The following is a 25,498-nucleotide window of genomic DNA, read 5'->3' on the forward strand; positions in this document are numbered from 1 at the left end:
TCGTTTAAAACCTTATATTATTCTTTAGGCATACTTTCGTAACTTCGGATTAATTCCATTTTTAAAATGAAATTCGTTATTTTATAAGGCCCCTTCGACTTTATAAAGTAATCAATTCCTCATTTATTGTGCAGTGAACCGATCACTGCGAACTTTTACTGTTTATCACTGCACAAAATTGTTTTATCACTATACAAATTGATTATCACTACACCTTAAAAACAGGTATGATTTAAAAACAAGTATCCCAAAAATACTACGAAAAACATCAATTGATTTTGAAGCAGAATGAATAAGGAAAAATGGCCACAGTCTTGACACCTGATCTCATTGACACAGAATTTATACAAAATTTACGCGAGTAGGGAAGTTTAAAAACTTTTAATGCAAAACTGGCTTTCATTGCGGCAATAAGGTACATGAATTAGTATTTAAGGCGCGCAGTTGAAACTAACTGTAGAAATATTTCAAATTGTAGCTGTAGAAATACAACGCAAAATCTAACACAAAGATAGCTGTTTGCGAGTGAATTCTAGGACGAAACCTGATGACACAAAAAGCACTGCTTTAAAATGCAAGTCGATGCGTTACTTTGGCGCCCATAGGGCAACGCTCTAGCAAGTGAAGATCTTGCTTATAATGAACTGGCCACTAGGAAAACGCCATAGATGATCAATGGCCTGCTAATAATAACTGCTCTTCTCTCTAAAACGGCCATTCTAGAGCCACCGCGATTTGATAGTGGAAAACAATACCTCGTTTGGCTTAATAATATCTGATAACAGAAACGCCGAAAACTTAAATGCGAGCAATGCATTTTCAACAAAACATTCATTTACCCTAACGATAGTGCTTGCTTTATGTCTGCCACGAGTTTGATGTAACATCCTCACAAATTGCACTTTCTTATGTCACTTTCTTAAGTGTACAGGCGTTTAAATCTGAAGCAAACCCCATTTTCAATGCATTCGAGGCATGCATTTAACAACTATAATCAACTACAAAGATTAAAAGCAAACCTTAGCAGAAATACAATTTGACCTGCCAGCTACCATCTTAACAAAAACACACTCATAAAATCATAAAAAACAGATTTATCTTTCCAATGACCTGACTGGTTGAAGGCTTAGCCGATTTTTGTGTAAACGAAGTTGACCTCCGGAAATAGAAAAACCGCAATACCATCAAAATGCAACTACTGAGTTTGTTAACGAGAAGACAGGTGTCTTGGGCTCGTGGCTTTTTACTTTGTGCTCCATGCGTCCATAGCACTTTGTATTTCCCCTCTATTGACCATATCAGGATTGGCATTACAGCTGAAGCCAAGCAAGTTTGGGCTCACTTTCTGCATGCGTTTCTTGTGCTTCTTCCTTCTTCCGTTTGGGTCATCCCCTTCGGGGGATATCACATCATATCCACTTGACACGGCAGCTTCTGAGTTAGTGGTCGGAGTGGTGCTTTGCTGTGAAAAACAACTCGGAATTAATTGATTAAAATTGAAAATGTAAATAGGTATCATTTCCTCCATCCTTGGCAAAAACAAACACCGAAAATTAAAAATTCTGAGGAAAAGAGACTTACGGGTGATCGCTGCTTTCTATTTCTTCTGTTCCATTCCAGGAATTCCTTTGCAAACTTTTCAGCATTACCAAACTCTCCGAAATAGCTTCTAATGTATTCATTGACCTGATTAAATAATAACAACAATACTTTCAGTAAGAATGTCTTGTTAAAGCGGGAATCAACAGCATTCAACAGAAGGAAGATTTGCAGAGTTGACCTGTCTTCAATGCATAATCATCGTCTAATCAATCTCAAAATGAATCAGAGAGAAAATAGTACAATATCATTTAGAAGCTGACATATTGGCGTAAGTCTGCCGTATTCTTATTCGCCTGTCAGATTCATTACAATAAATGAAGCAAAAATTAAACATGTTTTGAAAAACAGAAAAGGCTCTAGAGTTCTCGATTGACAACGCAAAATTTTCAATGGGCGCGCACAAGTCAAAATAAACCAATGGTTGCCAAGGGAAAGCAAATCTTGTAAAAAACAATCTCAAGCAGGTCGGTGAATTTTCAAATCTCTTCGAATTTACGCAATAGAAATGAAAGGATATTAAAGGTCGCCATAGTGACATCATGCCAATTAGTGCATTTAAATGTCTCTTTGAGTATACTATTAGAGCAGCTGCTTGGCCACAACATGGCAGCCTAATTTAGGTCGGGGAAAACACTAAAATTTTTACATCAGGTACTCATTTTCATAGAGCATGGAAACAGATCCAAAATGTAGAGAGATGGTATATACAAATTCGCATCGAAAAAACATCAACTAAATGTTAACAAACTTAAGTTGAAGAAAGAGTGTCCTTCAAGTCAAAGTGAACACACAGAAAGTTATTAGAAATTCTAAATGTCTCTTTAAAAATGATATTTAATAATGCTTTTAGCAACAGGCCTAATATGACATATAAAAAGATATCACTCAAACCGTCCACTGTATAAAAAGCCTGCTTACAGGAAGTGGGCTAGTTTCCAAACGTGGGATCGTATTCGCAAATGTTTACACGAGGAAACGATTCATCCCCCTTAGGTGGGATGGCCTCTTCTTTGAAAACTGTAAATGAGCTTTTTTAGTTTTTGGCGTTACAAAAATGAACATTAGTTTTCCTCAATAATGGTGAATAAAAATTTGATTCCTTTTCCGACTGTTAAATTATACGGTATGGTCAGATTCAGATTACGGAATCTTGATTTGTGCTCGATCTATCAAATTATGCGATCAACAGGCCCTGAGATATTATCGTAAAATTAGAACACGTACCTCGTATGGCGACTCTATTTCTTGCAAGAAACTCACAAATGTTGGCACTAGGGGGAACATTTCAAAAATACAGTTTTTAAGAGTACTAACTACAAATTTGAAGTTATGACCAATTGAATTTGACATGGGGGTCTATTCTGACAAAGGGTGTCTTCTCAGCTACAACTCGTGGATATTGAAAAGTAAATCATCCTTTGTTGCATAGCATGGATTAACAGAAAAGGGAGAGTAGCAAAAGAGCGGTGCTAGTTATCTGCTGCAGAGGAAAGTGAAGATAACTCATACATGCGGATCAACACATGTCTCGTTGTGGATTGGTTAACGAGAACAATAGCTGGAACAATAAACACGATTCCAGCACTCCGCCATATTTTTTTAATGCGATAAATTAAAGGGGGACTAGTTGATCATCGTCGTGACAGATTGCCTTTAAGACGCGTCGAAATCATCATAATGATATACTACTGACAAGTCTACTGACAACTGTTATCATAATGAGATTGAAATATTAAGGTTTACGAAAAGGATTCAATAAAATAAATATGCGTTGTGTAACACTTTATGAATAGGCAAGTTTAAAAAAATAAATAAAATATCTTACCATCAACATATCTGGCGATTCCTGGCATGTTTTTATTCACCCAGTGAACAAAGTCATCGCAAGGATTTGTTTGTTGAAACAGCCGATGAACAACTTCCTAAATGTCCAAAAGGATTGTAAGTAGGTGCAAAATCAGCAAAAATATCGTTATGCACTTACTAAATTGATTTGCATTGCATGCGTTATTTTGCGTTGCATCTTAACACGACATCAAGTTCTTATTCTTTCGCGATCCATCCTGTATCTGGTTTACTGGAGCAAAATACCTTTCATGATATAAACAATAATATTTTGCACAAAAATCTGATGAAACATGAAATGTCTCAAAATATTGGCATCGACAGTGTTTCAACAACAGTCTAGTCTAATTACCCTTCAAATAATTACAAAGAAAGCTCACCTCATCTTTTGACTTTTTGTTTTGTTTTGATGTCACGTTCAGGGTAGGGAATGCAGAGTCACTTTAAAACAGAGCAAGAGCAAGGCATTAATTCCATGTCCTTAATTAAATTTGCAATTTACTTCAAAATTTGCAATTTACAACACAACCTTATATTTTTCCAGGGGCTGTATGGTCTCAATTTAGTCATATTTTTCATAGACGCACACATGTTTTAGCCAAAAGATAGGCGTATTTTTCACCAAAATAGAACTTATTTTTCATAACATGTCAATATACCTTGATGGAGAGACAGTAGAATTGCACGTAAAACTTGGAGCTTAAAATTGATTCAACATGACAATTTTGTTAATAGCTTTTTTATCGTTTCAGTGATTTTTAACAGACAAATTAACAGCAGAGCGCAACTCTTTTTTTTCACTTCTATGAGCCTCTGGTTAAAATGTGCAATCTTTCTTAAAATATGTGCTATAAAATTGTTTTTGAATTTAACATAAGCTTTTGTAGGTGGGTGTAAGTAATTAGAATTGAAATTTAAAGAGCCACGTATCATATTTCTCTTTTGAAAATACCTTAATAGGCCCTGGTGTGATTTACAATTCATATGTAGGCAAAGTTTAACATGGGGTGAGGCTCAAACAAGAACATGTCTACCTACCGCGGCAAGAGGCAACTGTATTGTCTATCCAATTCGCCATATACGCAGTCAGATGTTAAATAATATCGGGGATCTCGTCGGCCTAGATACTTTAACAAGCAAGTGACATTTTTATACATACCTGAACTGTGCTGAACCATGTACAGTTAAAAAAAAGATACATTGAAGGCTAAGAATTCTTACCTGACGACTCTAGGCTTGGAACTGCCCTTTGAAAATTGCGAAGATTCTTGCATGGATGATGACCTTGTCATGACGTCATCCCAAAACAGATTATCATACGCACCAAAGTTAGCGGGGCTCGACGCACTCTTCGTCCACACCGAAGCATTTGGTAGTCCATGGCTCATCTGCAAAGCATTGCCCGTAAAAAATTACAAAATGAACCCATTCACTGCTTTGAAGAATAGGGCTCAGCAGCAAAGAAACACTAGTTAGATTAGTTGAAGAAGAAAGGAAAGTCGTAGAATTTCAACAAGAGATGTAGAGTGAATCTACAAATCATTTTTACACACATGATTGACCCAAACAAAAGATACGAAAATTAACGCCACGAATATCTAGGTGCCAAAAACAGATGCCAAACACAAGGAGCTAGGCTAGGAGGGCCGCTGGTAAGTCTTCAGTATCAATGAAACAAACAGGTCTCTACTGACTAAAGAAGTAAATGACTGAATACAGAAGACCTTGTTAATACAAGGAATAACTAAAAATAAAACTTTGGCTAGTGTGGTAATTCGAATATATGTTTTATCAGCATAAGAGTCAAGGGAAGCTCATCATGATAAACTGGTCTAATGAATACACAAAACAACAGATTTTGACAAAATTTTATGGGAAAAGACCACAATACTATAAAAAGAATAATAGTACTTTTATGTAGCATTTAAAAAGTCACAATAGCATACCCTTGGTTGCTGTGTATTCAACGGTTGATGGTGTTGGTTTCTCGACATTGCCAACAACTTTCGGGACTCTTCTTCCTGGATTTGGCGCAGTGACATCACAGGGGGGCCACTAGTGAACATTTTACGAAATATATAATAACATACATAGAAATGTGCTTCTGCAAAATAGTCTGAAAATGGACGAACGAGCGAAATGGGTTGACGAGCCCAAAGAAAGAACTCGTAAGCAAATGTAAAAATTCATGACTGTTACTGCAATGTGAAATGCAATAAAAAAGTTATGACTGATATGGCTGTCTAAAATGCAATGAAAATGTCATGAATCTTAAATTGCATTTTACATTACTACAATGCAACTTGCCATGCAAATTGTGGTGAGTGATAGCACAAAGTGAAATGTAATTTCCATTGCCATGACTGACATTGGAATGTAATATGCATGTAAATTGTCATGACTATTACATTTCAATGCAATGACTATTACAGAGCAATGTCGCATGTCATATCAAGTCTTTTAAAGGTACAAAGGCCTAATATTGATTTATGCCAGAGACAATAGCCTACTCTGCTAAGGGAGCAATTATCAGGCGAATCATTGTACTAAATACAGCTTTTAAACCACTGGATACGTAATATTGCGCTGTAATTAGGCTGATGTCAAAAAATAGCTAACCCCTTTTCCGTCCAGCCAGCAGCAGCTCTTTGTTGTTGTTGTTGCAACTGTTGCTCGTGTGCCTGAATTTGCTTCATTTTCTCATGAATCAACATCTGCCTCTCCTCCTCTAATCTTTGTATTTCCGCCAATGAAGGGGCACTTGAAGTACTGGGAATATTCCAAGTATGAGCTTCATTCATCTATAAGATATTAAGCAAATGTTGAAAAATTCACATATACCAAAATGAAATTCATAGAGCAAAGTTCTAATCATAATTTGAGATACTGAAGGAAGCATTAAAACAAAAGTATCCTTAAAAATGTAGAAAGTGTTTTCGATGCCGCATTAGAAAACTGAGCCTTAGGCATACGTTTTGTCTCCTTTGCTCTTGCTGAATCCTTTCTTGACGATTCTGCTTTTGCTGCTGTTGCACCAGCAGTTGCCGCTGTTTCATTTGATGCAGCATATGCTGTTGCTGTTTCAACTGTCTCTGCTGCATTTCAAGATTCATTTGGTGTTCTCTTTCTTCGTCTTCTTTTTTTCTCTGTGCTGCCAGAAATTCCTGTTGTTGCTTTTCGAGAATCTCTTGCGTCCTTTGGGCTTCTTCATCTTGCCTTTGCTGCTTTTCTCTGTCCTCTTTCTTCTGCGGAGAGAGCACCTATCAACTTGCTACAGTGGTCCTACTGTTAAATTGTAACATATATGGAACATTGAAATAAAAAACAAGGTACATACTCGTGTTTACAATAAGATTTTCCCTCTTTCTGAAAACACTTTCAACGTTTTGTACTGAATTTTGATTTCAGATTCGAACCCAAAACCAGAATTTCATACTTCTAAGCTTTCACGTAAACTCTTTCTTGTGATGACAATATAAGGTTAAAATAGATAATTTTATAATAGCTATTATAATATTGCGATTTACGAGTGTTATTAAATAGAAAAAATATCATGAAAATCAATTTATATATAAAAACGTCTTTTAAGGTCATCAAAGCACTTAGATTTTGTGTGGTGACATAGTTTCAATTCATCGTTATAATTTCTGGATCCCAAATCTTGAACTTCAAGATTCAAAAATCATTAAGGCGAAGATCATGGAAGATACATTATACCTATATTTCTAAAATAAACAATATAACCAAATTGAAAGTGCTTTCGCAAAAATGAAAGCATGGAAAGAAGCACAACAATTACAAATCAAAAACTTTTTACTAAAAACAAAGTCATGAAGAAGTGACCTTTTTTTCTCCGTCTTGCTTCTTCTTCTTTTCCTTGACTTTCTTTGAGCCTTGCCCAACCTTTGTCCTATCCTCAACTGCAGCGTCATACTCTTCCCCTTGTTTTATGTCTGAATCTGCAGGAGAGGTTGAGCCCGCAGTCCCGTTCGTTTTCCAGGCTTTGATACCAGCATCCTCCCTAGCTTCACTTGTACTTTGCGCAACATCCTGTAGAACAGCAGGTTATATTTGTGTAGCATTTGACTGTATCATTTGAGTTTATCAAGATTTTATCTAAAGTTTGTCTTTGAGCTTAGCTCGTTTAGCAAATAGTCTCAGCTTGACTTACTTATTGATGTAAAAGCAATGTTGCTTGGGAATATGAAAAGAAGTGTTTCAGAGCATACAAGATGGTGCTCTGTGGATGCTACATAATAACAAGCCGTTTTTTGAAAAGCAAGGAGAAAAGGCATAATATTTATATCCGAAAATGCATTAATGGTTAAGAGTAACGAGGCCAATAACGATTCATGTTATGCAGCGAAATCATTTTATGTTGGTAAACGCCTAAATATGAAACTAAAACACAACGCAGATTTGAAATACAATCAATTAAATATTTTGTGTAACGTAATTACTATTAGTGTAAGGTAATAGTTTATCAAATAGGTATCTTCAGGTGTAGGTAGCAAATACTGTACGTGGTCGTAATCAAACTCCAGTTTACAGCCTAAAAAGCAACCATCATTCAAATACGCCAACATTCAGTGAATCGCGAGTCCATCCTTAGAGATCTTAACGGTAGCCAAGAAAGTTTTTTTTCATGTTTCTTCTTTGTGAGCCTTTGTCAGAGCCATAACCATATATATTATTATTTAGTAGACTAGGCTGACAAGAGGAAATAATTCCACAATGGTGCTACCCAGTGTGAATAATGCACTTGGTCGGAATCAAACTCTCGGTATAAAAGCAATGACTTAATGAAATGATCGGTGACTTTCAAAGCTGCCCATGGAATACTGATAAGCTACTGTAGCAACACCAAATCGAATTAAAAATACAATATGGTAATCATCATTCTATTATGTTGAAACAAAAACATTCTTACAGGTTCAGATTTGGCTCCAATCTTCTCTGAGCTTCTGTGGTGTTCCAATTTTGCATTCGGTAAGCTGCAGAGAGACGAAGCAATTCTAGATGCTTTAAATCTTAGATGTGATCAAACATATAGCATAGAAGTAAATAATCTTAAGTCCACTGGCATGAAATATCAAAATTTTGCAAAAGGCTTCTTCTTAGGAAGAAAACATTGATAAAGCTACATCTACAAATATTTTTCCAAAAAAGGGCCATAAGCTGGATCGATTTTCTGTTGATTTGTTTATTCTTTTCTTAAAAGACGCACTTTACATCTAAAGGTAAGCAGAAACTTCGAAAATCTTTTTTGACGCGGCCCAATTCGAGATGAAACATCACAACCTGACTTGAAATTTTCACCAACACTAGAGCCAAAGCAAGACAACTAAATGGACTCAAAACAACATAAAAACTACCTTTTTACTAGTGTTCACCAATTTACAGCGAAAAGCTACTAAAATCGAGCAACAAGCCCCGAAGAAACCCCTGCATGAAGACTTAAAACGTAGCTATGCTTTTCGGATTTTGAAGCCAAATCATTCACCCTAAAGATTCGTCTTTATCCAAATCACGGCAATGAACAAAACTTCCAGTTACTGGATATTTAACCATAGATAAAAATGGAGTTTGTTCAGATAATAAATAATTGTGGCAAGAAATTGTAAGGAAACAAGGGTAGAGAATTACTCTTAACATGGATAGAACACAAAAACATTACGTTGCAAAAACATTGCATTGCAAAAACATTGTATTAATTACTTTGCATTATTCCACATGACTGGATCGGGGTGTGACGATGTTGGCGTCCAAGGCGTGGATGCGAGATCTTAAATTGAAAAATTGAAAGATAAGATTATTTCAATAAATCACAGCCTGGAAACAAATTTTTAACTGCATGAAAGATTCAAGAATTTTTTTTACAAAAATGTATCGCCATTTAGTCAGAGTTAAAAAAGCCCAGTAGGATGTTTTCTTTCCTGGATAGCTTGCCTTAAAAGAATTACATGCAATTCGTTTATGACACCGTTTCAAATTTAGAAACTGCCAATGTGTGGCATTCCTCAAAGAATCACAACACGAAAGACACATAAAGGGGAATGAGCTGACTTGTATGTCTACTGCATAGTCAGGACTAAATTTGGTACTTTTGTGAATTTCAACAAAATAATACCAGACGGTGGTAAAGGTAAGAATTTCTTACTTGGAGATGGGGTAGGACTTTCTCCCCAGATTGAGACATCTTCTGGAAAGTTCAGATTATGAGGCCTTTGCTGCATTTCATTAAACTGCTGTTGTTCCTTAAAAGAAAATCCACATACATTATCTATCAGGTGATCATCGCTTACCAGGCGATCTATCATAAGACAAAACTTTGGAAAATCGTGGCACCCTCGTATATTTTGATACTGCGGTTTACTTAATAAATATAATACATTTTGATACATTAGGAGACGAGCAAGTTATTTTAGTCAAGAGATTTAAAGCAAGAGGCTACTTTAATTATGTTGTTTTAATGCATGCAATAACAATAAACCTCTCTTCATTTCTTGTAAAGAAGTCTTCGCCATAATTATACAAGAAACATGAAAACAAAATAGAAATTGTAGGTTCTACCTTCATTTGTTGCAGAATCCTCAGTTCGTGTTGCTCAATTTGCTGCCGCTGTTGTTGCACTTTCCTTTGCTGTGATGTGATTCGCTGATACTCTTCCTGCTGCCTTCTAGCAAGATGGTCTCCCTGCTGTCTTCTAGTAAGATGGTCTCCCTGCTGCCTTCTAGCAAGCTGAGCAGCATAAACTTGTGACTAATAAAATGAAAAAGGTCCTAGGAGCTATCATACTTTCCCTGCTTGCTGGATTAAAGCAACCATTACAGTATTTTGGTGGTAAACCCTCTTGACAAATAAGTCTAAAATCAATTTTTTTTGCCAAAAACAAGGCAATTTCTATCAGTAGAAGATTGGAGCAAATATAAGTTCAAAATCCAGCTGTTCAGTATAAAATTATGTCGATTTTGTTGTTTCATAAATTTTATTTTGAAATAAAAAACTGAGTAAAGCAACCAGCGATAATTAAGTTTAAACTGATGTGATAAAAAGTTTATAGAAGACGTACAGTGATAGAGGGCGGCTCGGGTCCAGGCTGGAACGGCACTCTGTTCCATAGTTTGATAATGTCGCCTGAAATGAGCGAAGAAATAGCAGAAGTAAATTTCTGACAGAAGAAGCAGACATACCAGCAATTTAAAAACTGCTAAATGTAAGGCCTATCTACACAACCAAACACCCTTACAAAAACATTACCATGAATTTGCATATACCATCAAGCTTCATCAAGCAAGATTATGCAAACATGATCATACATTTGTTGGGCGATGTTCATGAGCCATGATGTGTCGTCACACACCAAACAACGTTATACCAACTTAATTAGCTGTAAATAGCATCAGGTTTCGAGAAAGAAGTTGGTTAAGGTGCGATAGTAATAACATAAGATTGTATAGATGATAAAAACGTTTAGAAATATATCTTCAAAACTTATGCATCACAAAAATTGCTAGATCTGCAAAGTTGCATTGTTTCATTTGGCAAATGATCTTCCAATATCACCATTACATAATATTAAACCTCACTGAACTGCATGTATCAGCCAACAGCTTTAGAACAAAGTAAATCGATTGAACTAAGGGTCTAGTGATCTGTTTACCTAGCGGCAGAAAAATTTCGTCGCAAACACGTCTAACAAGAAGTTCCATGGTAAAGTACCCGGCTTTGAACCACTCCAGCATCTCTTCACATGAAAATGGACCTTGTAAAAGAAGAACATTGAAAAAAATCAAGCATTATATGTAAGGATAAAATGCGACTTGACAAAGGATAGTTGTGTAACGAGAACTAACTATTCTGCTTACCTTGGATTTCTCCTTGTGGATCTCGGTAAATCCAGGCTTGCATTCCTTTGATGAGTCCGCCCGGTTCAGCCTTCTTTGCAAAAATTATACTTGGATCCAACACATTGCAGTCATTTGTGTCTGGTTGTTGGGGCGCCATTTGATTCGTAGGGTTTATATTATCAATCTTAGGATAAAAGAAAGAAATTTGGAAATATTGGTGAGAAATGATGATTAGAATAACATTCAGGACTGATCTTTGGAAAAACTAAAGAATAAATAGTAGAATTTAACTGAAATACCTCGTCATCCAATTTGTCAATCAGATTTTTTATATCATCTTCAATGTTGGGGACATTTTCATCGTGGTCGTTAGCTCGTGGAAAGGCCTTTGAATGGCTTTCTGCCAAGATTTTTCTCATGTCGTGTTGCACTGACCTTACGTCATCAATGGTCAAATCGTCTACCTTTCGAGCGTTTTCGTTAATTCTTGAGTTGCTCTCTTTTGTATTTACAGATGAAAATTCTTTTTCTAATTCGGATACTGAAATATGACCAGGGGTGATGCTCTTAGTTGGCGATTTGACGGGATTTGAAGACAAGAGCTCCTTTAAACGCTTTTCTGTGCGTTGTTCTGTCTCCAGCGAAACGGAAGAGGATGTGTTGAGGTTGTAAGATGCTTGACTTTCAAGCTCAGATGACGATTCTCGGCTGGCCTTACTCGCGGTGGCACCCTCCTTTTCTGATTTAACACCACTATCCATGTAATTAATTGTGCCTCCAAAATCATTTTTCCTCTTCCCCGTTGCTTCTACCTTATTTGAACCAGCATCATAATCCTCAAATACCGGCTAAAACAAAATTCCTGTTATGGTGATGCACCACTTGAGAGAAGCAGTTCCTTATCATCAATAAACTTTAATATTTAATTACAACCAATTATGATTCTCTACACGATGTGGAAGACTTAGAAGAATCTTCACATTTGACAAAACGCTCACTGTATCGTCCCAAAATAATACATTGCATAACACGAAAAGCACTAGTTAAACAGTAGAGCAAAACAAGAATTACTGGTGCCAATCCTCTAAATTGAAAATTGGTCATCATGTTTGTAATGGATCCAGATTTGTAATCTAGCCTTGCTGATCAAATCTTTGAGATCATAGGATTGGCACCAGTATATACCCTAACTACAGAGATACATCACTGACATAACAGTACCAGCTTTGGAAAACAGCTGATGAGAGTTTGGAAGGAATTTTCGAGACGTGTCGTAACAAAGATAAGATTTTTGTTTTAGAGCAAGCTGTTGTACCTCTCACAGTTCATGTAGTTGTCTGATGGGAAACATCAGTGCAGCTCTGCAGTGGTTGGTGATGTAACAACTTAAAGGATAATTAATTCTCAAGCACATTGATACTTTGTTCTAATAAACTGAAAAACTTTTTCTCAAATATGCATTATCCTTATTAACATTTTGTTTTTACTTTCAAGGTTGTAGAGGAATCTCCAAATTTCAGAATAGCTCATACAAGTTAAGCGCATTACAATTATTAAGTATTCAAGTGTCCCTTTTATAAATGACATTGTTATGATTTGTTTGACGATTCATTGATAAAAAACAACAGAGGATTGCTACATACCTCTGTAGTATCATCCTTGCCTGTCTTTGAAGCAGGGTCATCGGCGCTCTGAATCGGTAGATAACACGCAGTCAGTTAACGCATTTAAGCTCATTATTGAAAGAAATGTCCATTGATTTTGTTTAGTTGTTTGCAGCATTGTTTAAGAATTCCATCACACGGGAACCCAATTACAAAAGGCTTTGGTACCATCTTCACAAAATAAGTTTGCATAAATGAGATTTTTTGCAAATGACTCCGAGGTTACCCTTACATCCTTTGCGGATTGGCTTCTATGTCTTGAAATGATTGCAAAAACTGTAGTGGCTACAGCCTAAACAAATCACCTTTTTTCTCTTATACCACAAGGCTTAAGATTCAAAAGGTGTATGAAAAATCTTGGGACTTGCTAAAATTAATAACTATATTTAGAGGCATAACGTTTTGTAGCGACAATAGCACATTTGGCAGAATGTTGTTTGTAGGCTAGCAGGATCAGAGGGGTACAGATCAAACGTAGAGTTTTTGTCAAAACAATGTAACAGCTTTTATACAATCAAGTTAAAAACAATCAGTTTGAAAAGACAGTTGATAGGAAATTTTCTCTACAGAATGCTCATGAAGTGTTTCTTCATATCTTTTGGATTTTAAGTTTTTTCATAAAAAGGAAAACCGCATGTCTGAAGCTTTTATTTCATTAGGCAGGCTGTGTCACTTGGCAGTGATAGACGTTGAAATAACAACGCTACGAATTCTCTAGGGCTAAAAAAACCCAAAAGACGTACTCGCAAGGATTTGAACTGTCCTGATGAGTCAAAGGTACCAACGTCTTGTTCAACATCATCGTCACACCACTCTGGCAGTCCACTCGTGCTACTGGCCCTGTTCCAGGAGCGTCTCTGCGAATTCTCATTGTCCTCATCCTTGCTTTTATCCGACCGCCAGTTTCGCGAAGCATCTAGCAATAATAAATTTTCTAGATAAATAATTTATCTGCAAACATGTATTATTTTAAAACGGCTTGCATTGAAAAGCCCGTATTAATGCAGGAGGATGAACTACACAAGACAAAACAATAAATATGGAAAGACGAATTCAAAAATTGTTTCACAAAAAATCGATTCAAAATGAGTTATTTTTATGTTTAAGAATAAAAATGATCGAGATCCTATGATTTCTGAAAACCTAAAAAAACAGCACTTCATGGGATGTTACGATTAAAGAAAATATTCTGCAACATTATACCAGCAAAAATATATCTTAAATATAAAATATATCTTAAATATAAAATATATCTTAAATATAAAATATATCTTAAATATAAAATATATCTTAAATATAAAATATATCTTAAATATAAAATATATCTTAAATATAAAATATATCTTAAATATAAAATATATCTTAAATATAAAATATATCTTTGGCCGATACTGTCATCCTTAAGATCGTTGAATGTTCAGAGCGGCATAAGGAGCAGTTAAAAATGAAAGGGGGAATTTCACAGGAAATAGTTCTCAGGTCAGGTCTGTACTCTACTTTAATGGTGACTTGACTATCTTTCATCTGTTGTACAGGTTGGGTAAGTGAAAGCAACTGAGTTTCCAGCAGAGAATGCTAGTGACCAAGATAATGTTAGTGACGAACAGGTGACCAACAGTAAAATCCAGATAAGAAATATTTCTGGGCTATCTTATCTATCTTCATGATATCAAAAAGGCATTAATCCTGACCCTGAGGTGTTGAGTAACGTTCCTTAGATGATGTCATTTACAGAGAATAACATCATTACATTGCAAAGCAAAAAAGCAAAAAAAGCATCGGCCTTTAACCATTCATTGAAATAGCGTTTATAATAGTATTCAATATTGTGGAATCTGATAGGATTGCCGAATATTTAGAACTCTCCCCTGACTTGAATATTTCCCCTGACTTGAAGTTAATCCGTTTTTAGCCAGGGTTCCGTGCCAGGGAGACAAACAGTTTTCACGTGGCGCAAAAATTACAGAAATCAGTAGTTCGAAGGGTGTGTTATAACAAAAATAGCGAATGCAGAAAAGTGGTCGAAACTGTGGCAAACAAGTATTTGGAACAAAACAAATATAATCAGGGACAGAAACCAAGAAAATTTGTAGAAGAACATTGGTACATACCTGCGGAGCCCTTTCGCCATGATCGTTGCCCTGAAATTCGCCAGCCACCACCATCGTCCTCTTCTTGACTGATACTTCGCCAAGGTTCTCTCTCAGTTGTTGCTCCTCCTCGGTCGCTCGGTAATCGGGGTCGAGGCTCAAGTCCACCGCGCACTACAAAGAAAACCATCATGAAAGTGAGCTATCGATTTTTTATAGCACAAGTCTACAGAAACAACACAACTTGTATACGTATACAAATATTGATATTTTTCAAGCGACCGGACGAAAATCGAGCATAAATTTCCTGCAACAATCGGAAAGATAAAAGAAGAAAGGGACTGGTTTCAAAAACCGTAATGATGTGTCACCAGTTTTATGTAAATAAAAGTATAAGCTACATTTATAAAGATTTAGGCAATTTTATTACCGCTTCAAAATCATTTTCAATATTGGTGAATGATAATATTCTTTATTCATGAAAACCTAAATTAATCTGGAATAGGAAGTTAGCTTTAATATTAACCTCCTAACAGGTGACAATATTTACAATCAGATATAAAAGTTTGCTATAACGTAAGTAAAAAAAGTAGAAATGCAGAATAAATAAATAAAATAAAAATCTTTACGCCTAGTTCTTGAAGTTGCTTATTTTTTTTATTTCTTGATGCCATGAAAACAAAACACTATACATTCTGTGTAGGTGTCGCTAGATTCTAAACGTTTGATTTTGATGTTTTAAAAAATGGAAATTCAATCAAGCAGGAAAATGAAACACTCGAAATTACGAAAGGAAGGCACCTACATAAGCCAAATTGCTTTTGTCTTCATGTTCTTCCTTTTGATGATCATGAAAGAAACAAAGGTGCTTCTTGCTAAAGGGCATATCTAAAAAGAATTCATGCGACTGCCCGATCGCAAGACAATTCATAATTGGAGGGACAGTGTGATAAATGGACTGCTAGATTAAAAGCACAAGACAAAACAATAGGAACGAATGCTTTTACCTCCAGGGGGTTCTCCTCTTCCTGAGATTCGCTCTGTGCTCCCACCCCTTGCGCTGAAACACCAAAAAAGAAAATCCATAAGGCAACCGAAAAACAGATAATTCGAAGACAGAGAGCAGACGAAGTTACAAAACATTTAGCAGAACAAGATTCAGAGCAATCGAAGTGGTTCAGGTGAAAAACTCTTGGATCGGTGCTAGCGTCATATGGGCTTAACTATTGCCATATCTGAAATCATTTGTTGGAATACTCATCTTCTTCTGATTTTCACTAAAACACTTGAAATTGATAGAAATTCTACTTTTCCTCAAGTCATTTCTTTTCTCTCGATGTAGTTTTTCACTTACATCTACACCTCCTTGTGGCATTAAAGAAACTGTCAAGTAAAATTGCAAAAATGTAACGATATGACTGGAATGGGGATTTTTGGTTAGACCGTTTTTGTCAATTAAAATCTACATCTATCAGCTTTTAAAGAGGGAACTAGGTATATCTACAGCACAAAAATGATTGAAAACAACGATCAGCTATGCACCATCAGCACATACCCTTCTGTCCAAGGCCTTCTTGTGTACTGGTCTCTTTGATTGCTGTACCCACTTTCGTCATTTGATAATGTCCTGTATGTTCCAGGCTGACCCTCACCTCGCCCTCTGCCTAGTATGGTGGAAGATAGAAATTATCAAGCATAAAGAAAGAGTTCTTAAGCTTTACAAAGAACTGCTTTCCTAATACGAACAAATAAAAAAAAGCAATATATTTTCTAATGAAGATAGGTACTAAAAGGTAAGGAACAGTTCCATACAAACTCATTCAGTAGTCAGAAACATTGTATGTTGCCCAAAATAAAATTAATGCCGGGCCTATGTTAGAGAAAACATGCCGATCGTCTTAACGCTCTCCACAACAGCGTGATTTTTCCTTAATTCTTGGCCAAAGGAATTGAAATATTTTGTTTCTTTGTAAATCAAAACAAAGGTCCTCGATTTTCAACTGTACAGTTTCTCTCTCTTTGAAGGAATGTCCAGGCAATAAATTTTGGTGTTTGAAGAATTAATGACAATAGAATTTCCGTTACGAATTGTATTTGAGCGCATATTATTTATCAATCTTCAAGTTGGTATCTTTGATTAGCATATATTTGTTTGATGTATTGGATAGATTGTAAATATATTGCTGAACAACATGAGTTTGTTACTTCACGTACCATGCACGAACTATTACAAAAACGAGATTCTATCACGAAAGATATGTCCCTTGACCAGTTCTAAAAAGAAGCTTATTTGACCACGGAAGGAAGGAAAAGAAAAAGTTGTGAAAGATAAATAAAATTCACAGTATAACTAAGCAAATTACCTCTGCTACCTCTTATTGCACCTCTGCCTCTTATTGGAGCGCCTCTACCAGTCATTCGTAGCACTACCTGACTGTTCACGCCAGCGACTTGACATCTCTGCAGTATGAAAATACCATTTAGCATAAATTCTAAGTAGTTAGTGGGAAGAAAGCACTAAGCATTATAAAATTGCTACCAGAACATCACTCTATATAACTTCCAATTCTAAAAAACTATTAAAAGATTTTTAAAACAAAATCAACAATATTGGAATTTAATTTTTTTGGCAAGCTATCAAAAACAGAGCTTGATAAACAAAAAGGTTTTCAAGAGATCTACCTCTTCTTCCTCGGTCATTGGAATAAATGAGAGAGGCTGACATTGTGTTTCTTGCACAATGACGTCACCGAAATCTTGCAATGATTTAGGCATTTTGACAGCTTCGGAAAATAAAGCAAGCATTTCCTCCCGCCCATACCGAAAATCAGCCAATTTGAATCGCTTCACAGCAACTGACTTGCTCTGCGTTTCAGTATTTGTGTCCCCACCAGCCAAAGCCCTGAGCCTATAAAAAAGAATAACCAGTTTCAAATTTGCACAAAAAACTGGGAACAACTCAAAAAGCCTATAAAACTAACAATGTTTAAATCTGAGCAATTTTTGGCGGTTCAAAATTTGAAAGAGGCTTTGAAAAAAGCAAACATATTACAGAAAGACAATCGAAGTATAAACGTCAGAATAAGGGTCCGAAAGAATAAGATGGAAAATTTTTACCCAGTTGTGAATCGAAATAGGCCAATGAAAAAAGTCGAGCACATGACCGGTATAGTTGTTTCAGACGAACAAGCTTTCAGTATGCTGTAAAATGTTTGCTTTTTTCCAAGCCAATTGTAAAACTTGCTGCAATATTTTACTTTTTGATTAGCAAAAATAACAGCCAAAATCCATAGAATCGACCTATGTAACTGTCGGCTTACGAAAGGTTTCAGCTGCAACAGGCGAACAGTCTTGTTTCAACTAATATTTCGCTTCTTAATGGTAGAATAATTCAACTGGGGAAGAAACTTCTATAAAATATACCTTGGTTATGACAGAATAAATTTCTTATGAGCGTGTGAGTATGAAAACTCCTTCAAGCCTACACCAATATTGCATGCAATGATACTAAATTGAACACTTTTGGTTATTAAGCAGCTATAAAAAAGTCATTTTACCACTCGGGACCAAAAGTCATCTTGAACTCCGACATGATCATTCTGCAAAAAAGAAGAAAAAATGAAAATAGCAGTGAGTAATTACAGAAATCTGGGATAGGCAAGTTAATCTAAAAACAGTACAATAGATATGCAAGATAAACTTACTAATTACAAAGGAAACTTGCTGCAAAATACAGTTGCTCCATTAAGATACTTTTACAAGATACTTCAAGCAAAAAAGAGAGAGACAAGTGGCGAATTCGCCCACATTCTTAAAATATGCAGGGACTCTGATACATTTTTGAAAGTGGGGGAGGGAGGGGGGGGAGGAGTACACGCACATTACAGGCTCTGCAAAAAAGCTCTATTATTTGCAAAAAGGGAGATCTGAAGCCCTGCTAAGCAAAATGTGCACAAGTTCTAAGTTGCTGGGTTGAGAAATTCAGACTTTTTAATTTAAATAGAATAAGCAGACCTTGTCACTTGTACTTTTGCAGGTCTGCTGTGGAGCCTTTGTCTCATTTGCTCAAACAGGCCATCACGAGAATAAACTTTGTATATGTACAAGAATAAATGTAGAAAAATTAAAAACCAATGCTGTATTATTAAAAGCAATTGTTGCTGAAGTCTCCTTTATCCTCTGATGTCGACAATTTTGTTACCAGCTCTTTTCAGGGTACAGAGCCAGGTAAAGAATTGAACTTTGAAAGGAGCAATTTTTCCTTCCAGTTTTAGTTTAAGAGAGTGATCCGCAGTTACCCTAAGCTTGTGAGGTGAGCATGGAGGGGAGCGTGAGCTGTAGCTGGCCTCAAACCGCCAGCCGCGAATAAGGGCAAACTTTTAATTGAGCAAAAGATGGTTGTCAATAAAAAACATATTTTGACAAAAGTTAAGTTGCAATGATGGCTGCTAAAGTTGTTAGAATTCAGTAATCTCCGAATGCATGAAGGTCGGCCTATGTAGAGATTATGTACTTTGTGGAACAAAATTTTTGTGTCAAACGAAACAAACAACGTTTCTTTTACTTCCACCTCCACTACAACGGTTCATTGGGCTTTCATACCTTTGCGAAAGAAAGGAAACAATGGCCGATTGAGCCAGCTGGGGCAAGAAGCCCCGACCGAACTGCCAAATCACGTCAAACCCTTTGTTTCCGCGCAGCAGACCAGAAATGAGATATCAAAAATGTTTATCCCCATTTTCAAAGTTTCGAAACTTTACTTCTACAGCGAGTACAGAAAAACGAAAGATATTTTCGAGTACTATGAGCCCCCATCTTTGTGAGCATAAATCATCGTTGAAATCTTCGCATGCAAAAATTTGTGTCAGTGCCTCTTTCCTCTTTAATATAAAAGTCTTCGAAACAAGGGTTTGTTCAAATTTCTTTGCTTTGTTTTGAAAAGTGCACTGGACTCTGCTTAAAGTCTGTATAAAGCTTGAAGTCTGCATAAAGCTTGAAGTCACACTGACACCTAAAGTAACTTAGACCTAAATTAGAAATATAATTCAGCATATAGAAATTTAGATGAAAATGTTGCTATATGAAAAATGGTTTAATGTACAGTTTGCAAATTGCTAATAATGAATTGATGCACAGTCCTGTTAATAGAGAGTCTTGAGTTGTAAAACAATTTAGTTGCTGTTCAGGGTTTCCCAATATGTTCTACAAAAAATTTCCTTGGGGCTGGGGTAAATCTGAAAACTTTCCAAACGGGGGCTGAAGCCTCCAAGCCCCTACCTTGCTGAAACCTTGTTGGAATAGAAAAGCTTCATTCACACAATATGAGCTATATAAATACTGCTGCAGAAGAAGATTCTAACTGTCTTATTTAGGAATAACATTTATGATTGTGTAGTTAGAATAAGTGTGCGAGAAAAAATGGTAAATTTTGAAGTAGTCTCCCTTAAAATAAGCCCCACCTAAAAGTAAAAATTGTTAAAAAGCCCTTTAGCTTGTTCAATCTCCCATCACAACATGCCAATGGTAACAATAAATTATTAGCCAGTGATAAGTAATAAAAATGAAAACTGAATGAATGGAGCAATGTGGCATCATTTTTGTTGAAAACAGCCATTTTGAAGGCTGCATTTCTTGAATTAAATGCAATAAGAGTGAAATGGCTGGGAAGCCAGGACTCACTAAAGTGTCTGAGCATGAGAGGAGCGCTTGCAGGCAAACCATGGTGACCACGTTTGCAAGCACAACTGAAAAAATGGTCTTTTTCAAAGTTTCCAATTGTTGAAAAATATAGAAAAGCAATCCAGCTACAAGTTTCACCATGATAATATTATTAAATGTTTTTCTTCCTTTGAATAAAATGATTGAGATAATTGAAAAAGATGAATAAGGCCATCACAACCAAGATCATGAAGCCCAGAAGCACATGCAGTTTTTGATAAAATTTGTGAAAAGGGCTAGAGATGATTTATCACAAAATTTCTACAATAAAGACATAAGGCCTTTAGTCTATTTACAGTCATGTGCACTCAAAGTAAAGGAAAGTAATGCATCCCATGTTGCACTCAAAGTAAAGGAAAGCAATGCTTCCCATTTTGCAGTTGCAGTCCTGAAAGGATAGTCATTTGTCATAATCTCCAAACAAATTGTGTTCATTATGTCAAATGTATTTGGCAATGAACTTGGTTCAAATTCAGAGATTTTTTAGAAGTCTGCAAAAGTAAGCTTTACCGCTTTGTGAAAGTGATTTATCTAGCAAAGCAAGAATGATAGATTTTCCTGACAACCAGTACAACATTCTGTTTTTGTTGCTGGGGCAAGTTATCAGTTGAATCGGTCATTGAATGAAAGCTAACATGTACAAAAATTCGAGACAAACTTCCAATCTTGGTCGAGTGTGCAAGAGATGGAAATCCTGATTGCTGTTTATGGTTCAAATATTAAAAAAGCTTAAAGTATCATTAATTATAGTAAAATATAAAAAAAATGACTGCCAGTTTGATCATTGCTCAAACAAAATTAAAGACTCAATCGCTTCAAATGTTTTGAAACAAATGAAAAAATAATATGGCAAGATTTCCCCTTTTGTCATAGCTAAAGTTTGCTCTAACTCTATAATGCTATTTTTGTTTATAACAATACCATCATTCTACAGTAATTTTCTGCTTAAGTAGTTCTTTGAAAATTGTCTGTTCTTTGAACGATAAAGGTGACTATTGGAAAAGAAATGAACCAAATCTCATATTGCTGTCATTGTTCCCAGAGCAAACAAACTACTAGTTATCCCAAATAGAATCCTAAACAGAAATCAGCTTCCCTACAGGACCTATTTTTTACATTTTGTGCATGATGCGCCATTAACCTTACTTTATGTCTCTTATTTCCAACAATTTTATATCCTACGCATATGAAAATCTTGCAGGCACCTTTTGCAAAACAGTTGGTGCTCCTGGGCAAGGTACAACAATTTTTAGGGAGGTCCAAGCTGATTTGATGACTAACTGTATTTAGAAAAGTAAAAAGGCTTGTATGAAATATGTGCTAGCAAACTTGGAAAACAGACATTTCTTGAGTAGACTTAATGTGGTTTGTAGCTAAAAGCATCTTACAGTTGCATCACCAACCCCCTCCAAAAAGGAGGAAAATGCAGCCCACATTGTTTTTCTCAATATTATAGAGAAGCTTGGTTGCCTTGGCTCCCTAGTTGTCCAAGGAATGCAAAACAATACAAGCACAAAACAATAAACTATGATATTTAAAGAAGAACAAGAACAGTTTCTTCATCACTTTCCTTGGTTTCTATTTACTCCATAGCATGGAAGGTTTCCTTGAAAGCAGCACACTAAAGTTCTTGATGAAAATCAATTTGTATTGCCTGTCCTCACAATGGCAAAGGATTAGACACATGCAGAACACTGTATGTGACCAACTTCCATATACTATAAAGACTAGAAGTTAGGTGAACCAGAAAAGTACTAAGAGCGCTCTATTGCTTTTTTCAAGAAGTTTTGAAGCATTGTTGCCAATGAAGTTGATGCAGTTGGTGAGCTTGTTTTATTGTACTAGTGCATTAAACTACATTTAGAGAACTTTCCATAAATGCAAAGTTACAAATCCTCCTTGCATTGTTTGGTTATTACAAAAGATGTCAAAACTTGCGTCGAATTTGTGTTTATAAAAACAGAAAGAATTATGCTTGCCAGTGCCAATTGTGACTACGAAGCCACTTTCTAGGTAGTAAAGTCCAGTTCCCTTTTGTTCAAAAGCAAAATTTGATTATGAACAAGATAAAACTGAACAAGATTTGATGGCACCATAGTGGAGTTTTTGCATTGAAGCATAGACAAAATGGGGTCTGACATATAAACCAGTACATTTTTGACTTGTACTGAAGAACTCTGAAACACAGAGTATTCCACTCGCATGTCCAAGCAAGATATTCCAGCTAGACATTTGGACTGTATTTTCACACATCCTATTTAGATGTAATTCTAGGTGCAGTACTAGAGGCATTACATCTATCATTGATAAACTATTGCTAACTAAACTTGAACTCATTATTTGGATACCTTGGCAAGCATTGGTTTTCTTTCCTTGTCAAGCATTGGTTTTCTTTCACTTAAAGGTTTTTAAAATGTCTTTATATAAAAAGATCTATACCAGTTTGCATTTCTTGATGTTGGTGTAGGGAAGGAAATTCACAGGAAATTCTGGTGCATTGAGGTGTGAGGACAGAGAAAATCTGGCTGGAAGCAGAGGGAGGGGACAGGGGCTACATTCCTTGGAAAAATAGTGTATGGGTGCAGGTGGAAGCTTATATATGATGATGCAGGAAAGATCTTTCCAACACACCACAAAGGATGCAGACTGGGATCTATTCTCTATTGCGGGTTGACATCATTGATTTTGTATCTCACAATCTATGGATCTTTCTCAAAAATGGACTTCAGAACTTAAATCTTAATCTTTAAATTAGATAATACTGAAAAAATCATGTTGTTTGGACTATTTGGTCGCGAGTTACTTTTCTTTGAATATCTAGATATTTCTTTAGATTTGACCAGAATTTGCTGCTGCAGTGAAAAAATTTCACTACAGCAGCAAATTCCATTAAAATGTATAGGAAAAGCTAAATCTTGAAAATGGGTTACTTCGCTGTCTGTCGGCCCAAAAAACTTGAAATTTTCAGCACAGACTAATTTCAACATGAAGATTCCAATTCTATGATCCATTTTTGCCAAATATGAAGAAAAAATTGCCCAGAACAGAGAATATTGATGGAAACCGGATGTTCAATAATAAATTGATACAAGACAAATATACTAGCCAGAGTATGAAGACAAAGCAAAGTTTGATGAAGAATCCATGCCTAATTTTGATGCCAATTTTCCACATATGTGCATGTCTTTAAAAACAGTCATTAGATCAATCCTATATTACCTTTGCTGGAAAAATATATCTGATTAGCGTTTTCTGAAAACAATTGGCATTTTGAGTTTATATATTACACAGGTTTGGGAATCTAATAGTCGCCTGATTTATAACGATGACACTATAGTGCATGCGATGACACTCAGTCAAGTTACAAAAAAATTCCAAAAAGTGAAACACAAAAAGTAAGCCACCTATTTGTGCTACATTCGGACTATGCTAAGATACATCAAAAGAAAACTTGAATCATTCATCGACAGACTCGTAAAAGAAAGATGATAAATTGAAAGTTTTATGCCTTGGCGCATTCCTAAACTTGTATTTATCGTTTCATCTGGCCTGTCATACATCTTCAAACTACCACGTCAAAAAAAGGGCAAAAAACCGTAGTAGACTTTAGTCATGTTCTTCTTACGAAAATTTGGTAAATTTATATGAAGTGTCAAGAATTTTTATCGTCTCTGTACCGTTTACATTGTACCCTTGCGGTTACAGATCAAAGACGTGGTAGTTACAGACTTATCTTGAAACGGGCCTAAACAGAACAGTGTGTGATTCCTAGATTCTTCTTCAGATATTCATCCAATGTGGATAAACTACATTATAGGCATAACCTCTTACCACTTATTATGGAAGTGTTTCTGTTCTTTGGTAAGAAAGTGGCTTGCCTTCCAGGCTATAATTACGTATAAAGCAGAACAATCTTCCTGCAGTCACCTTCCAGCTGAAATTGTGAGATGGCATCAAAGCTTTGTTTCAGGTCACGTGGACATACAGCAACAATAATAATAATAATAATAATAATTCGAGTTTTCAATTCAACTCAACTTCAGGGATTTCTTAACTGACCGAGTGGAGCTCGGTGGTTTTATATACTTTCGAGCATGAATATTCAGAATCCAAGATGGGATCAAAAATAGCTTGCCCCAGGAACACGTGATTGATGACGTCATCAATAAAGGCAAAAAATGCAATAAATCCCCTGTATATTAAAAATATATAGCACAACTTAGCAATTGTAGGTCTTATGTGAACGTGCATTTCAAGAGCTTTCGATTGATGTATCATAAAATTTAGTTTACTGACGTTTGCTTATTGTGTGACGTCATCAGTGGATTTTCCCAAGTTTTGCCACAACTCCACAACCGTTATGCTGATAAGTAAGTGAGTTGGAATTCACTGAAAATGCGCCAAAACTATGTTAATCTAAATATGTTTGATGCTAAAAATCAAACATTATTTTTTTTTGATGTTCACGATAAAATTGCGTTGCTTTAATTTCGAAAATCGCGACATTATTGTACTCGCCATAGCATCATATAATCACCTCTACAGGTGCTCATCAAGATAAGAAGAACTGCATGACTACATGATTGCATGACTGCATGACTACATGATGAAGGTTAATCACGATTTAAAGAAATTAAAGCAATTGAAGGGGAATTGCGCATGGTTTATTGTCATTTGCCTGAAATGTTACTAATGCACTTATCTGCGTTCTCTACTTACACATATTAAT

The 25,498-nt window shown here is 35.8% G+C and overlaps 1 protein-coding gene across 3 annotated transcripts; it reads right to left on the reverse strand.

Annotated features, from left to right (window-relative positions):
- Window positions 1-312: 312 nt before the first annotated feature.
- LOC135688516 (GRB10-interacting GYF protein 2) lies at window positions 313-24,757 on the reverse strand. Of its 3 annotated transcripts, none has more exons than XM_065205391.2 (27): window positions 24,601-24,757; window positions 18,609-18,650; window positions 17,734-17,959; window positions 17,424-17,511; window positions 16,607-16,715; window positions 16,059-16,111; window positions 15,073-15,225; window positions 13,705-13,877; window positions 12,941-12,988; window positions 11,597-12,145; window positions 11,316-11,481; window positions 11,111-11,212; window positions 10,520-10,584; window positions 10,021-10,209; window positions 9,608-9,704; window positions 9,166-9,232; window positions 8,378-8,441; window positions 7,291-7,497; window positions 6,420-6,692; window positions 6,067-6,248; window positions 5,394-5,502; window positions 4,669-4,835; window positions 3,828-3,888; window positions 3,428-3,524; window positions 2,827-2,873; window positions 1,582-1,686; window positions 313-1,462 (listed from the first exon to the last, which is right to left on the reverse strand). In XM_065205391.2, the coding sequence occupies exons 2-27, from the start codon at window positions 18,647-18,649 to the stop codon at window positions 1,244-1,246; spliced, it is 3,657 nt and encodes a 1,218-aa protein (XP_065061463.2). In that variant the 5' UTR covers window position 18,650; window positions 24,601-24,757; the 3' UTR covers window positions 313-1,243. The 3 variants fall into 3 exon arrangements, with proteins under 3 accessions (XP_065061463.2, XP_065061462.2, XP_065061461.2); XM_065205390.2 differs by having other exon boundaries at window positions 6,420-6,689; window positions 17,415-17,511; XM_065205389.2 differs by having other exon boundaries at window positions 17,415-17,511.
- Between the last annotated feature and the right edge of the window lie 741 nt (window positions 24,758-25,498).

Source organism: Rhopilema esculentum, chromosome 19, assembly GCF_057945365.1.
Source record: "Rhopilema esculentum isolate cy_ngs chromosome 19, ASM5794536v1, whole genome shotgun sequence".
Lineage (NCBI taxonomy): Eukaryota > Metazoa > Cnidaria > Scyphozoa > Rhizostomeae > Rhizostomatidae > Rhopilema > Rhopilema esculentum.

Coding starts and splice junctions, on each gene's coding strand:
- LOC135688516 (XM_065205389.2), bottom strand. CDS start 18,649: ATGATCATGTCGGAGTTCAAGATGACTTTTGGTCCCGAGTG. Junction 17,512..17,733: donor CAATGACCGAGGAAGAAGAG/GTAGATCTCTTG, acceptor TTCATACTGCAG/AGATGTCAAGTCGCTGGCGT. Junction 1,687..2,826: donor AAATAGAGTCGCCATACGAG/GTACGTGTTCTA, acceptor TTATTTAATCAG/GTCAATGAATACATTAGAAG.